We start from the raw sequence: 17390 nt of genomic DNA, 5'->3' as shown, positions 1-17390 counted from the left end.
AGTTGGGGCTCATTTATAAACACTGGGCAAATTTGCACATGAGCACAAACCTACAGCATCCAATTCGATTTTTCCATCCATCTGCAGGTAGAACAATGAAAGCAAAACTTCCAATTGGTTGACAAGGGTTACTGGCAGGTGCAAATGCTGCTGCACTTGGATGGGCAAGTAGGAATGAAAGTGGCCAGACTCAAACCCTTACCTCCTGGAACCCTTACCCAAAGAGATACCAGCCAACACTACAGATAGGGGAATTCCCCACTCTGACAAGCTCTCCCACCTGCTCAGCCTCAATAGCAGCTCAACCCACCAACAAAACCAAACACTGCCAAGCTCTTTACAGTGAAACAGCATATTTTGCTTACTACTGATAGCAAAGATACGCTCAATTAACATATTTTAATTAGCTTCACAAGCTGTGGTTGTATATCAATATAATGCACAAAAGCCATGAATATCCTGTAAATTATATCCTTATAAACGGTGAGTAGTGATGTCATCAGTTATAAACGGTGAGTAGTGATGTCATTTCTGTCACATGACTCACTAAAATTTGTGTATTATAATAAATAAAGTACCCCCAGTTGTAAAATATGAGGATATTAGAAGTTACCTCGGAGTTCCATGACCTGTATAAAAACACTCGGCCTTCGGCCTCGTGTTTTAATATGGTCATGAAACTCCTCGGTAACTAATAATATCCTTATATTTTAAAGAGGGGGTACTTTATTCACTATATTATGTCTGTAGCAGAAGCCGACAGGCTCCAATTGATTAATTAGTTACTGGTGCTGCTTTCCATTTACCTTCCTTCTACATGGGGATGTCAAGACCTTTCACTTTTGTCTAAAGTTTCTATAAGTTTGCCAATTTACTATATGTTTGCAGGGTGACTATAAAAACAATATCAAATATTCTATAAATCTGAATAGCTCACAACTAGGTCAAAGTTATTATGTAGATTAAGATATAGATTAATATAGATTACATGTTTTATATCAAGTGTTTGCAGAGAACTGTCATTGCTAACCTAATATTTTGTACTGCCTTTCAACATCACTGCTACAGTGCGAAATTGCTTAGATTAACATTTGCAAAGGAAACACATGTTTGTCGTGTGGCAGGATTGGTATTTCATGATATTTAATTTGATATAATCAACTAAGAGAATACCAAAAGGGCACAGACTGGACATTTAGCTGTGATGAAAATTAGCTGTTCTCCTGATGGATATAATAAATGACTAAATTGCTGAGTGTGTTTATTCTGTCTGCAGTGGGTGCTCAAGGAAAATTGCAATAGAAATATATATACAGTTATGGAACCTGTAATCCAGAATGCTTGGGATCTCGTGTTTTCCAGATTACTTTCCATAATTTGGATCTTCATACCTTAAGTCTACTAAAAATCACATAAACATTAAATAAACCCTATATGATGGTTTTGCTCCAAAAAGGATTAATTATATCTCAGTTAGGATCAAGTACTGTTATTATTATGGAGAAAAGGGAAAACTTTTTTTTTTAAAAATTGGATTATTTTAATATAGAATAAGTCTATTGTAGAGTTTTAACTTAAAAATCTTGCTTCATAAATTTTGTGTACATTTTTTTATCCACAATTGGCCTGGCAATAGAAAAATTCTGTGAATTTACCTGGATTTTCAATACATTGCATTACATTTGGCACAGTGATTATAAATAAAAGTATACTGAGATCTTACCTGGTCTATTAGCTGCGAGTACAGATCATGGCAGTTGACAAAAATGTACTTGTAGGTAGAGTCTAAGCATGCGCGCACACAATCTTTTACTACTGCGCTGGCTCTTGGGGGACTCTGAAGTTCAAGAACCTACAAGACAATGTAAATTTTAGATTTGGATTTCAACTTTTATTTAGAATTTGCATTAATAATTACATAACAGAGGGTCATTTAGAAATGTTCATATACTGTAGCCCGTGTGTGGCGACATAGTATCATGTCACAGAATTTATGCACATTCTCCTTTAATGAAAAGGTTACAGCAAACATAAAAAGAGGTGTATGAGTATATAGAATGCTAGTTTTTAAAAGAGGACATTATAGAATACCTTCATACGGAAAAATGTGATGCTTGTTAGAAGATCCACTGTTGATTTCAAGTCCTGCAGCCTTTCCGGATTAGTAGCAGGAAAATTATCCTATTACAAAAAAGATTGACATATCATATTATATAAAATGGCTAAACGCTATGATTTAAGCACCATTTTGCAGAAAGCTGTATCTCAAGACATTATTATTTTTATAACTTATTTATATACTGCTGACACATTCCACATTATTAATACTACTAACTTTGTGGGAAATAGTGGGGAGTTGGAAGAATACTGTCATCTATTTTAGTGATGAATGGATATGGATAACATATTACACATGGTGTTGGGAACTTTAAAGTGCCTATATTTTTTACAATTTGTTTGCCTGTTTGTTAAGGTTTCATGTATCCAACCAAGAGCAGGCTCGGACTGAGCTGACGGGGCACTGAGAAAAAAACAGCCCAGACCGTCTCCCTGCATGAAACTGTTGCTGCGACAGCGCAGCTTCTGACCTCCCTCCCTGGCCCCCGGTGTAACCGCAAGAAGGAGAAGGTAGGCACAGGGGGCTGGAGGGAGGTTTGCTGTTGGGGTGGGGGGCCCGGGGTGCATCGCAAGGCAGCAGCCCCCTGTCCAACACTGACCAAGAGAATATAAGATAATATTTTCTTGTTTCATAGAAGCTATAAATGAACACTATTTGAGTCAAGTATTTATTGCTTTTGGTAAGCTTTTCTACTAACCCATCCCAGCATTCTTACTAATCAAATATATTTGATAACATTATGATAAAAGTTGGGTTTACACACTTTTCTACTGTACTTCTGTGACTGCACCATTTTAAATCTCCAACACCAGCTGCTGCTGAACTCCACATATATATATATATATATATATATATATATATATATATATATATATATATATATATATATATATATATATATTATCTAGAATATGTTAAATCGTCTGTTTTAGTTGAACTGTTGTACTGTACGAAGTGAATATCAGTGTCTGACAACAGCATAATAATTCATTAAAAATGTGTGTGTAACACAACAATCCATTGTACAATAGTAACTGACACTTTCCAGTGCAGCCATTTCCTGAATTCCTGACATTTCAGAAACCTTTATATCTTTTTATTAATATTTACAAGTATACATTTCCATTTGTAAATGTCACTAAAATGTCATTTCCCAGTGTAATATAATGTGGTTGCATTTTGTATTTTTACATGTATAAATCTATCTTTCTCTGCTGCAAAACATAACATATTATTTGAAACGTACAGAAGCCAAATTGTTTTGCAGTAGGTTCCAGTTTTTGTAACTTAAGCTATGATCATGCCTAGTAAATATTACTGTATATACAGTGTATCTCACACATTTGGTGTAAGCATACTTTTAAGCATAATTCAGAGGTTATTTATTAATACAGCTTTACACAATTAATTGGAGTTTCTTGCATTCTAACGCGATTTTTGCATTTGTCCTGCCTTGTCATACACAAGTGTACGCTGCCATCCTGAGCATTATAGTAATTCCAGAGTTGCCCTTGAGCATTACAGTAATTCCAGGGTTGGGTTGCGTTACAAGGCACAGTAGACTTGCGTGAACAGAAATTGTATGCAAATATAAGTTTATCTCGGAGAGGAATTAATCGAATTGCTACCAAACACTTGCAATTACATTCATTTTAATGCATCAGGCACTATGATGAAGGGAGCAACCCCCTCATGATGTTGCAATTATGGAAGAACCAGCAGTACATAAGGAGAGAAGGCAGATGAGTAGACAGGCTGTGAACCTTAATACCTGTACTACCAAAGCATCCACTAAGTTCTTAGAAACTATTCTTTAAGCTTCTCTTATAACTACTATACACACGAGGAAACTGGAATGACTAGAATATACTGTATCCCCAGAACTGCTACACATCATAGGAATGCTCTCCCTGCTCTTAGCATTGGGTTGTGCCTCTTGCAGTAGTGCTCTTTTATTTTCACAGAACTGTTTATTAATGTATATTATACTATAACCGTCCTAACTAATAGCTTTAGTTCTATAACAAATTAAGTAAATACATAAATAATGACATGATCGTGGCATGATGGTTTTTCATGTGATCTTTACTTACCCTGTACTTTGATAGATCAATTCTTAAGGAGTTGTGCAGCTGATCCAACAACTTTATAAATCGTTCTCTCTACAAAAGCATATAAGCATCAATTAATAGTATACTTAATAATGCATGATGTAATTCACCATAAATCCTTTGATAACAACAGATAAGTAGAAATTTTACCAGAAATAAACATCAGTATAAGTAATATTTTTTTTATTTAATATACTTATGGTAACATCACTAGAAGTACAATTACCTGAAATGATGCACTTTAAATTATTATATTTGGGAGACAAACATTTTATATGTTTACAAATAAAGTATATACAGGTCAAAGTTCCCCGTTCATACATTTCATTTTTTTTTTACATTAAAATGAAATTATTAATATTAGTAACTTTGTGGGAAATGGGGGGGGTTGAAAAATACTGTAATCTATTTTAGTGATGGATGGATATGGATAACATATTATACATGGTGGTTGGAAACTTTAATGTGACTAAAGTTATCACAATTTGTTTGCCTGTTTGTTAAGGTTTCATCTATCCAACCAAGAGCAGGGTCGGACTGAGCTGACGGGACATTGTGAAAAAAACAGCCCAGACCGTCTCCCTACTATACTGGAACTCAATAAGGATTTAATAATGGATTATCACTAGGAAAAAATAAAAAAGCAAAGTGCATTTTAAATCATTATTGATGTAAATCAATATTAACTGGCTGTGAACCACTTTAGGGCACTGGTGGGTTCAGTGCACATCATTTACAGTATATACAGTAGGTTGGGCACATCTTCCCCACCCAAACTGCATAATTTGTACTGCATATATATCCTATATAAAGCCCATGTAAACAAATAGCAGCTTTCACCCAGCAGCCATTTTCCCTCTGACACATCAGTAACATCTGCAGACAGCACACACACAGTATGCTGTAAAGTTTATGCAAGCAAGAATGCAGGCTTACACATACAGTGTTTACTTTACATTCTGCTAGGATTAAGAACTCAGAATAGGCAGCTAGAGAAGAGTTTCTATGGGAACCAGCAATGCCATCACTTAGTTGGCTGATAGACTGGAAGGTGTGTTTAGTAATCTGAGTTGAGAAGAACTGAGCATGCTCAGTAGCCAACAGCCAAAGTAAATTCCTGAAGAAGAAGGCTGAGTGGGTTAGAGGAAAAGAACAATTAGGGGGATGCTGCAACCTTACTAATAACCATTGCACAATTGGAGTGGCAGGAATTTAAAGATTTCAAAGAGTCTCTTCACTGATTACATTTTCTTTTTGTAGGGGGCTTTACATGTCCTTTAAACCTGTATACTAGAAAATGCCTAAGGAATAATTTAAGGGGGTATTTATCAAAGTCCTAATTTATCTCAATATTTTCAGCTACAAACTCCGTTCGGGTTTTTTTACCGAAAATTTGCTTTGCAGAAAAAAAAATCAGATTTTAACGATTTTTGGGATTTTTCACCCGAAAACTCAGATTTTTGCCTGAAAACTCTGAAAACTTTGGGGTATTGCACGAAACCCAGCACACATCAAAAAATCATTGGGACGTCTCCCATTGACTTATATGCAACCTCGACAGGTCTGAGATGCCGGAATTTCTGATTCAGACTTTTCCATTCTCTGGGTTTAAAAAATTTGATTTTATAAGAAAAAATCACACATTTTTCATGATTTTTATATTCAGAGTTTAGTAAATAACCCCCTAAGTATCTGAAACTTACAATCATTTTATTTTTAATATCAGTAACTTTTTATTATCTCAAGTAGTTCTTGCTACGATGCCAATACATAATTTCAAAATACACAAATATTATGTAGAGCAGAAACCTGATAAAAGATTTATTATGAAACTAGCTCAAATAAAGTTCATACACTGTAACCCCAAGCATAAATAGTTACATGGCACAGTGTATAGAAAAAAGCACAGTTGGCTTGGTGATGGTTAAACTTGACAGATACAACTGTGCAGTTTTGTGGATATCTTGAAACATTTTACTGATGGTGCAAGCCAACGTTTAAAACTTGCAATTTTCAGTGTGATATAGCTAAGGAAATACATGTTTTGAAGAGCTTTCTAAAAGTCAGAATGTTCACTACTTTGCTTTAATTTTTGAGGAACTCAGCAAGCTCAGTGGATTTTATGTATTCATTTTTAATGGAAGTATTAGAAAACTACAAAGTTTACTTGGTGGATGAAGACATTTCAGGCTAAAGATATATCTAAATTTGGCTAAATATTTTCAAATTAAGTTATCATAAATATTAAAATATAAACTAGAAATCATGTAGATATCAGTTTTTGACAGATAATACATCTTTTGCTTTCAGAATTGTAAAAAATGTAACACATAAAAAAAAAAAAAGTTAAACATAGGAATCTATCCTTTAATTAATGGCAGTTTTCAAAATGTCAAGCAGTTGCCCAGGGAGCCAGTATTGTGAATACTAAACAGTTGTATTCTCTTATTCCTGTGTCAGCATCTTTCAATATTAGGTAGCCTTTTTATCTTCTAGGGCCTCAGGCTCTGAAACATGACAGTTTGTGCAAGGATAGAATTAGCTCAGCATTAAACATTCTAGGTAATTAGTGGTAGTGACGGTTTGCCCATGCATTTTTTAAATATATACTGTGTGTGTATATATATATATATATATATATATATATATATATATATATATATATATATATATACACACACATATATTCATGTATGGATCAGTTATCTGGAAACCCATTATCTAGAAAGCGCAGAATTACAGAATGGCCATCTCTCATAGACTACATTTTATCCAAATAATCCAAATTTTCAAAAATTATTCTTTTTCTCTGTAATAATAAATCAGTACCTTGTATTTGATCCTAATTTAAGATTGCTAATCTTAACTTAATAGATCCTTATTGGAATCAGAACCAGCCTATTGGGTTTATTTAATGTTTATATGATTTTCTAGAAGACTTAAGGTATGATTATGGAAAGATTTGTTATCTGGAAGACCCCAGGTCCCAAGCATTCTGGATAACAGGTCCCATACCTGTATATATATATATATATATATATATATATATATATATATATATACACACACACACACACACACACACAAGTCCACAACTTTGTAATAAAATATATATTGCCATCATACCATGTTTTTAATAAATGTGTAACATAATCCAAATGATAAAATGCAACTTACTCCAAAATTTGTTGCAGCAAAACGATCAGAAGCAGAAACATTTGTTGTAGCTGTTGTGTGAGCATAAAAAGCATTGATATTTGCTAGTAAGGTACTCATGACAGCAGGAACACCAGGACACATGTACTTGGAAGACAGGCAGGAAAAGTGCCTATAGTAAAAACATACAAAACAGTGATAATCATATTATATCCATTAGCCATATTCATTTTATAATGTCTTATCTCTAAAAACGGTACACTTTATATCGACATTGGTTTATTAATAATAGATTTTGTTTTTTAAGGTAATATTTATGGGTGCTATAGTGTGTCATTGCCAACATACTTCTGTAACTTGGTATATGACTACATGATCAACAACAACAATAGCAAGGACAATATACAGGTATTTCCTTCATAAAGAACTCATTAGTTTGAAACATTCAGGTAAAATTATGTGGTTGAAGGCATGTTGCAAAACTTCAACATCTTTTAGCAATCAATGCATTTCTGCTGTTTAATATTGGGATACCATTCTAACATACTTAAATGTAATTCATACTGTATATACATTTACACCAACAAATTAGATGATCACTTAAATAGATTAAAAAACATGCAGTCAAACTAATTAAGAGAAAGCTGATTTCTAGCCGTAGTGCCAGTGCAGCATTTGATTGCATCACCCCCTTAGCCTCTAACACAATTACAGATATATACAATCATTCTCTTAATAATCTCCAATGGGACACATTGAATTCATCTACAAAATATAGACTTCATGGTAATTTGCCATAATCAAGTTGTGTAAAATCTCTTCTTAGGGAACTGATGTTAGAAAGATAAAAGTGAGTTACTAAACACTTTATCTTAATCAGATTTGTACTGATTTTCATTGAGCAAATGTATGATACTTTTAAAAGCAAACAATTAAGAATTGATTGCTAATTTTTCTTATTGGATTAAATTTGTTTGTGGATTTTGAAGCAGATTCGAATATCGAAGTCGAAGGATTTACCGCAAATACTTCAATCAAACGATCAAAGGAAAAATCGTTCGATCAAACGATCAAAGGAAAAATCTTTGATCGAATGATTAAAGTCATAATTAATTTAAAAAATCATAATTATGATTTATAATCTCATAATTATGACTTTAAAAAATCAAAATTATGACTTTTAACATTGAGTTTAAAAGTCATAATTATGAGATTAAAACTTATAATTTTGACTCTTTAAAGTCATAATTATGAGATTAAAAGAAGGATGCACCAAATCCAGGATTCAGTTCGGGATTCGGCCAGGATTCGGCTTTTTTCAGCAGGATTTACCTCAGGGAAATTCCACCAGGAACAATGAATAGTGATGGGCGAATTTATTGCGAATTTGCGTGATTTCCCGCCAGCGAATAAATTCGCAGAATGCCCGCAAAATTTTGCGGCAAAAATTCGCAGCAAAATTTTTATTTCTTTTAAAAAACTGACGCCGGCGTCAAAAAAACGGGCACAGGCATCAAAAACGAGATGCCAGTACCTTTTCGTGAATTTTTCGCCGTTTCGCTTTGCCGAAAAATTTGCGAATTTCGCGTGAAATTCGCGAAACGGCGAAAAATTCACGAAAAGGTGCTGGCATCTCGTTTTTGATGCCGGTGCCCGTTTTTTTGAGGCGCAAATTCGCCCATCACTAACAATGAACACATTGTTAGCAAATTCGCCCATCACTAACAATGAACACAATTGCAGTAAAACAAATATAAACTTTATATAGATATGTATTGAAAGAAATGGGCAGTCTAATACATAATGCTTTTCTGCACTTGGGGACATGTTGGGACTTATCTAACTCACTAGTAGATATTACTCTGACTGTCTATTTAACACAGTTCTTTTAGTATCACAGTCCCAATTGCAACTGAAGGGGCTAATGACCACACAGTTCAATGTCCCTTCCCCAAGTGCACTTATATAGGGATGGATGATTTTTTTTCACCTTGTTTTGCCGTGGAAATGATGCCCATAGATTTGTATGGCGGCGTGCGTCAAAAAAAAAAAGACGAGCGTCAAAAATTTTTTGCCGTGCAACAAATTTTTTTTGACGCCCATAGACTTTAATGGGAGTCGGCGACAATTCGCCGGCGGCAAATTTTTGTGGAAATGAAACAGCTCAGATTCGCCCATCCCTACTCTTATGCCCCAGGTAGTGCTACAGTTTACCAAAGTACCTCTCCCATAGCTATAGCCGCTCTTATGTAACAGGTGCATGAACAAGACCACACAGGAAAAATCATATATAGGAAAAACGGTTGCACTAATTGCTTTTAATTTTAGTCAAGGGCTAAAGTGGTAAAGTGGATGAAGTGTATTGATGAGCAAAATTTTTTTGCACGGTTTTGCAGTAAAAAAAGGTGTGTATGGACTCCAATGGGTGAAACAATTGTTGCATGTCAAAAGAATATGTTGCTTTTAGACTTTAATGCATTTGGCAAATTTTTTGCTGCTTTGTGAATTTTTGATAAAGCACAGGTTCACTAGTGAAATACTGAAATGTGTTGAGTAACTGCTTTAGGAATAAGGTAATAAAAGCTACACACTTTGCTATGTCTAGTCATGCAAGTAGCATTTACTGGTCTCCTGATTGCAAACAAACACCTGCTTGGTTATTATTGGTTTCCAGACCATGGCAAGCATTTCTTATTTTATTAAATTCTACTATTAACCTCTAAAAGCAATAAAGAAAAAAATCAATCAAATTAGGTCAATTCAATCTCCCAGTAACCTTTTACATAAACTTCACTTGCAACAGCATCAAATTCATTCTATTAAATTACTTCTTAGAGGAGCAAACAACACCAAGTCAGACTGCTACAATTAGAATTTCTTGGGTGTATTTTGTATACAGTTCCCTAAAGGCATTTGGCTAGAATATAGTGAGGTAAAATCAGAAACCACTCTTCATTATTCTTTAATATGCCATATGGAGAAGAACAAAAAAAAACCTTGCTGTTTTTTCAAGTTTATAGTGTTATTATTAGTCAGTATCATGAACACAGCTCATCCAGGTTTTATGAAAGCAAACAGATTTATAAAGATGTGTTATGTCAAGTGTGCTTGGTTATACTGAATTACTTTACATTTATCCATACAGCCTCACTCCATGCTTTTAATCATTGTAATTATAGCTTGATTGCTGTAGGTAATGTTTATACTTTCCCTTAAATGCATTTTCATGTTATAAGATTTAATCTAAATGCTACAGCCTGATATGCTTAGAAAAAGAAAAAGGACAACAATTACACTCCAGCTATCACTCCACTATTTATCCATTGACTTGATACTGGTATCTCATATGTTTTGTTTGCCTATGAGCCACCAGCCACATACAGGTATGATATAATACAGGTATAGAATCTGTTATCTGAAATATGTGGGAACTGGGGCTTTCTGGATAAGGGACATTTCAATACTCTAGATCTCCATACCATACCAACACAATAGGATTGTTTTGTAACCCATATGTATTTATGCAGCTTCATTAATATCAAGTACAAGGTACAGTTTTATTATGAAATAGAAAACAATAATTACTTGCTTGTTACGCACTCAATGGTATATGGCCTTTCTGGATACCAGGTTTCTGGATAAGGGGTCCCACACCTGTATTACATAACATCAAGTGCACCCATAGATCTTAATCAGTTAACCATATAATTTTGGAGGTTATTCTATTAAGACTTGTCAGTGCCATTATTTTACTATTTTACATTTATTAAACTTACCCAAGCAAGTCTGTGGTGCATTATGGAATGTAATTAAAAAGCTGTATAAAATTTTCCATGCCTAAAATACTTTGTAAAAATTGGCATGATTTGTAAAACTCACAAATAACCCTAAACTACAAGTTTACACCATTGAGATTATGGAAGTCATCCATTAAAGTTCTAATCAGATTATTTATAAAATTGTGTATTTTCCTTGACACCAGACTAACACCACTATTAGGTCATACCAACTCAGACCTGTCATAATGCATTGAAGTCAATGGGAAAAATATAGGCCGCTAGGAAGTTTGTGTGTGAAAAATGGTGTAAAACACTGTGTAGAGCACGGTGTCTAATTCAACTCCAGTTTTTAACATAATATTTAAAAAATGTTGTTTAACGGAGATGCTTAACTGTTAAGCTGGCACAAAAAATGGACATTCAAGTGATGCAAATAAAACAATAAGCCCCACCACCACAGACAGAAAAAAAGACAGAAAGTGTAGAAATCGATACAAATACAAAGGCCAACAATGTAAGAGTTGCAGCAATACCACAAATGACTTCTTATTCTTGCATTAATTGACTATGATTCTTTAAAAACTAACACCAAATTTTAAAGTACATTATGCTTTTTCCACAAAGGTTCCTGCGATGGTATGACTAGTGGTTCTGACAGATATACTACTGTGTCCATCACTAGTAGAGTGCAATGTGCAATGTTGGTCATAACTAGCAATGCACAGAAGAAGTATGACTTTTTGTATCATTTGCAAGAAACTGTCTTTGATGACACTTGCTGGTGTGGGACACAGATAACCAGATGTCACTATGGGGCACATTTACTAATATTCGACCATCGAAGTAAAATCCTTTGACTTTGAATATCGAAGACGAAGGATTTACCGCTATTCGTTTGTTCGAACAGTCATAGGAAAAAATCGTTTGATTGAACGATTAAGGGGCAGATTTACATATGGTCGAATATCGAGGGTTAATTAACCCTCGATATTCGACTGCCGAATGTAAATCCTTCGACTTCGAATATCGAAGTTGAAGGATTTACCGCAATTAGTTCGATCAAACAATTTTTAGTTTGAATCGTTCCATTTGAAGTCAATGTCGTAGTCAAAGGTCGAAGTTTTTTTTATTCTATTCCTTCACTCGAGCAAAGTAAATGTGCCCCTAATTCCTTTGAATCAAACTATTCAAAGGATTTTAATCCATCAATCGAACGATTTTCCTTCGATCAGAAATTTGTTAGAAAGCCTATGGGGACCTTCCCATTGATGCTCGGTAGGTTTTAGGTGGCAAAGTAGTTGGTCAAAGTTTTTTTTAAAGAGACAGTGCTTCGACTATCGAGTGGTCGAATAGTCGAACGATTTTTAGTTCGAATCGTTCGATCCAAAGTCGTAGTCGAAGTAGCCAATTCGATGGTCGAAGTAGCCAAAAAAAACATTAAAAATTCGAAGTATTTTTTTATTCTATTCCTTCACTCGAGCTAAGTAAATGTGCCCCTATGTGTTATTTAATGGGTTGAGCTGGGAGTTTGTCCCAGCTCAATGGAAGTAGTATGGAGCACACAAATTCAGCAGCTTTTACTGCCACACTTGAAAAAGGATCCATGAAGATCTGAAACATGTTGTGCTTAATAAATCTTTTGCAGTAAAAGCTGCTGAATTTGTGTGCTCCATCCTACTTCCATTTTGCATATTACATTGGTCGGACTGGTGTGGCCTAATCAGGCGAGAGAGCAGCAACAGATGGTGGAATTTCGTTAGAACAAACCTGCCTTGTCCTAGAACTTTACCTAGTCTCCCTAAAGTCAACTAAAGAATAGCAAGAGCTCCAGAAATGTAGTATGTAGTATTTTACTTCATCATAATAAAACATAAAATATTACCAAAGTCAGGAGAGTTGCAGAGTTCATCTTCTGTGAAATTTATATATGCTCAAGTCAAATTAAATTAGTACAGTGAAACCTCGATTTTTGGGGGCAGATGTATGAAGGGTCGAATATCGAGGGTTAATTAACCCTCGATATTCGACTAGGAACTAAAATCGTTCGACTTCGAATATCGAAGTCGAACGATTTAGCGCAAATCCTGCGATCGAACGATCGAAGGATTATTCGTTCGTTCGAACAATTAAATCCTTCAAATCGAACGATTCGAAGGATTTTAATACAACGATCGAAGGAATATCCTTCGATCAAAAAATCTCAGGCAAGCCTATGGGGACCTTCCCCATAGGCTAACATTGACTTCGGTAGCTTTTAGCTGCCGAAGTAGGGGGTCGAAGTTTTTCTTAAAGAGACAGTACTTCGACTATCGAATGGTCGAATAGTCGAACGATTTTTAGTTCGAATCGTAGTCGAAATTCGAAGTTTTTTTAATTCGAATCCTTCACTCGAGCTTTGTAAATGTGCCCCTAAGTATCCTGATTTTGAGTTTCCCGCATTTTACATTTATTATTTGTGGCCCCACCAATTTAGAATTTATTTCAATGGGTTAATATCCCAGATTTCAAGTAACGTTTTCCTGGATTTTACATACAAATTCTGTCCTTTTGTTCCCAAAAATTGCTGTTTGTCCTCTGTAAATCTTATTGTTAGTGAAATGAAGAGGTTTAACATACGAAACAGATGTATATTTTGCCATGGTTTTGCCTGTAAATAGTCAATTCCAATATTGGAACATGGCTTCTGAGTAGGTAGGAATAAAATTAAAACTGTGATAAATCTGCCTTTCCAAGTGCTATATTTCAGAATTGTATCCTGAAAAAAATCAAATTAACATTAACTGATCTGTTATTGTTCACCTTCCAAGTATAAAACATTTTTCAAACAATTTTAAAAAATATTTTCTTCTTTCATTTGGAACAATTGAAAGACGTTGCAGTGGGAATTGACCTACAAAGTCCTGCAATGTGCAATATGCAGTACTACAGTACATTCATAAAATCTATAAACGAATAAATAATAGCTGTAATAAAAACTGCTGTTTTATTAATATTTAAAGCATAACATATAATGATTAATTTGTTATGAAGAGACTTAGGGGGTTATTTATTAAAGTCTGATTTTTTTTTGGTTGGACTTTTAAAGGGGAAAACACAATTTTTTTGTAGAAAAAACTTGAATTTTTCATGATTTATTACACCACGTTGGTGTTAAAAGTCAGAATAAAAAAGTACTCCTGCCACGTTCATGTAGAAGTCAATGGCAGATGTCTTATTTACACAATTGGAAGATCTTGATCTGCACTGGGTTTAGTTAATTAATAATAATCTGAAGAGTTCATGGTTTTCAGGTGACAATCCCAAAAAGTCACAGTTTTTGGATTGTCACAGTTTTTGGTGGAAAAAACCCAAAAACGTACGATTCAGATTTTTTTATGATTTTATCAAGTATTTTCCTGCACAAGACATTTTTGTGAAAATATTGATAAATGGGGGAAAAGACAGTGCGGATTTTGTCGGAGTAGTTTTTCGAAAATAGTGATTTTGATAAATAACCCCCTTGATTTTACTCTTTATTTATTTTTCATAGGTAGGTTTGTAGGTCTTTCATTTTAATTGATGTCACATAGTGTACTTACGTCATAGCTTGATAAATTGACTCGATTCCATAGCGCATGGCAAATTCATCTGCTATTTCTTGTGCAGCATCATCAAAGTAAACCTTCCAGGCTTCATCTCCCTTCACCTCAGGAATCTTAATAATGCCGTTATTCTGAACTTCTGTCAGGTGGTGAAATAAGTTCTGTAGGTAAATAATGTTTTAGATCATAAGGGAGAACACTAGATCTATGAGTGATACTTTTTAAATGTACATTTACTTTGTTACTATTCAAATTTTACCCCCACAGGTTCCAACTTCCACAAATGAAAAAAAAAAATATTGAGGCAGATAACACTGAAGAAATATTGATATTAGTTGCGTAGTACTGAAGATAAACTAAAAATATTCATAAAATAAACCTCAAAATACACACATAAAATAAATAACTAATGGAATGTTGTAGTTTTGAATTCTACACTTATACAAACAGAGGGTTTACATAATGCCCTGTTGGTGCATACAGGTAGAAATCTGGGAAAGATTGTTTGATTGGCTGTAGTTTTTAGCTAGTTATGGATGCTGTCTTACTAACTAAATAATCTTTCCTTCTAAAGTAGTTATTGAAAGTATTTGAATCACTCGGGTTCATTTATAAACTTTGTGCAGGGCAGATTGGTTTGCACAGTGAATATATTTGACCTGCACACGGTTACATTTATAAAGCTGAATAAAAGAGTGCAAACAGAATTGCAATTTTTTTGTCACACTGTGAATCTCTATAAGAGCTTTTTTAAATATGGCAAAAATTGCAAATTGCGAATATTATGGGGCAGATTTACTAAGGGTCGAATATCGAGGGTTAATTAACCCTCGATATTCGACTAGGAACTAAAATCGTTCGACTTCGAATATCGAAGTCGAACGATTTAGCGCTAATCCTACGATCGAACGATTAAATCCTTCAAATCGAACGATTAACTTTTAGTATGTTATGAAATGGCTAATTCTAAGCAACTTTGTAACCGGCCTTAATGTTTTGTTTTTATAGTTTTGAAATTATTTGCCTTTTTCTTCTGACTCTTTCCAACTTTTAACTACCAATTGCAAATTGTCTCAGAATATCACTCTCTACATCATCAAGTAAATTTAAAGGTAAACAGACCCTTTTACACAGCACAAAATTGCTCCTTCGCTATGTTTTAGGACATGTTGCAAAAGCTTCCATGGAATTATACTTACCTCATGTAAACATGTGTACTGCACATGGTAAGGGGGCACATTCTCTTCTCCTTTGATCTCAACATTTATTTTCAGCCTTATTGCACCTGAGACAGCTGATTTATCTGTCCTTTTTTCTGAAATACAATGTCAGTCACAGCAATGTTATAAATGTATCTTTCAAGACCACAAACATTTCCATGGTTTCAAATAAAGCCAGATCCAACAGCTGAAAACAGATGTCAGCTCCTATTGTTCGAGTGCTTTACATTAGCTAAGCCTCATATAATCACGCTTGCTACACCAGAGATAGAGAAATCTTTGTTCTAATTAGAATGCAAGAGCTTGTTCTAATAGCTGAGCAGCTCTAATTGAGAGTGTATACATATTTTTTATTTCCTCTCGGAATGTGTTACTCTTTTGCTCTCTGCATGTATTTGGCATAGCGGGTTATGACAGCAAAGAAATTCAGCTCCAGCAACTAGTCAACCTGCTTCTTTTCGTAGTTAGAAACAATTATATTTCCAGCATGTGCTGATTCAGCTTTGGTTGAACTATTAGAGCTGATAAAAATATACTCTCTATGTCATTATTTCATAAAGCACAGAAAGGAAAGACACGAACATTCAACCTTTAAAGAAAGCTGTACATAGATAAAGCTTTTAGCTACAAACAAATACAATCTATTCTTTATAAAATCTGTTTTTAAACTTTTTATAAAAACCGACAAAGAACGGCAAACAGCTTAACAAAACATTTTTTTGGGGATGTGTGACTATTTTTTACATAAATTAGTCATGAAAAACAAGATTCACATGAAGACCTTAAAAGGAGAAGGAAAGTTGTTTAGCACTTGGGGATGGCAAATGTTACGCACCCCCAAATGGATGTATTTACTTTCCTGAAACCCCGGGCCAGTGCTCCTATCAGCAGAAAACTGCACTAGTCCGCGGTTATTCCAGCGAGCACCACAGAGCGTTCCTCTTCCGGTATGATTTCTTGTTTATATGATTCTATTGGCAGAAGGGTTTATATGATGCATACATGTTTGATTGGTGTTACTCTGGTAATGTTGTTGGATGATATAATCATCAATAAAGTTTTGAAGATGTATTTCTGGCCATAAATGTCACAGTAAAAATTGCCATAATAACCGCCATAAAACAGGACTATTTTATAGCATAAATATTCATGAAAACGTAATTTGTCGCCAGAAATTTCGCAACTTGCAAAATTTCCGCTAACGTAGGCTGGTTCGTTAACGTAGTTACCGCAAGTGATCGCAATGACTCCTGACTTAGTCGCTGCGAATATTGTGGCGGAAAAATATTCTCAGCGATAACAAGCGGAAACTTAGTCAGATTTACCGCACTTTAGTAAACGGACCCCTAAGGGGCAGATTTATTAAGGGTCGGATTTTGAAATAATAGGAGTTTTTTTGAACTCCCATAACTACGAAATTCAAA

The 17390-nt window shown here is 34.5% G+C and overlaps 1 protein-coding gene across 3 annotated transcripts in view; it reads right to left on the bottom strand.

Annotated features, from left to right (window-relative positions):
- The window catches only part of LOC108712323 (protein unc-13 homolog C-like), a 253359-nt gene that overhangs the window by 122257 nt on the left and 113712 nt on the right, over window positions 1–17390 (bottom strand). For all 3 annotated transcript variants that reach the window (XM_041588308.1, XM_041588310.1, XM_041588309.1), the window contains exons 12-17: window positions 15946–16061; window positions 14744–14907; window positions 7408–7558; window positions 4213–4281; window positions 2092–2181; window positions 1724–1852 (exon numbers count right to left, since the gene is read on the bottom strand). In XM_041588308.1, coding sequence (XP_041444242.1) covers window positions 1724–1852; window positions 2092–2181; window positions 4213–4281; window positions 7408–7558; window positions 14744–14907; window positions 15946–16061 — 719 coding nt within the window. The remainder of the gene's footprint in view (window positions 1–1723; window positions 1853–2091; window positions 2182–4212; window positions 4282–7407; window positions 7559–14743; window positions 14908–15945; window positions 16062–17390) is intronic.

Source organism: Xenopus laevis, chromosome 3S (genome assembly GCF_017654675.1).
Source record: "Xenopus laevis strain J_2021 chromosome 3S, Xenopus_laevis_v10.1, whole genome shotgun sequence".
Lineage (NCBI taxonomy): Eukaryota > Metazoa > Chordata > Amphibia > Anura > Pipidae > Xenopus > Xenopus laevis.
This window is presented reverse-complemented; position numbering and strand designations above follow the sequence as displayed.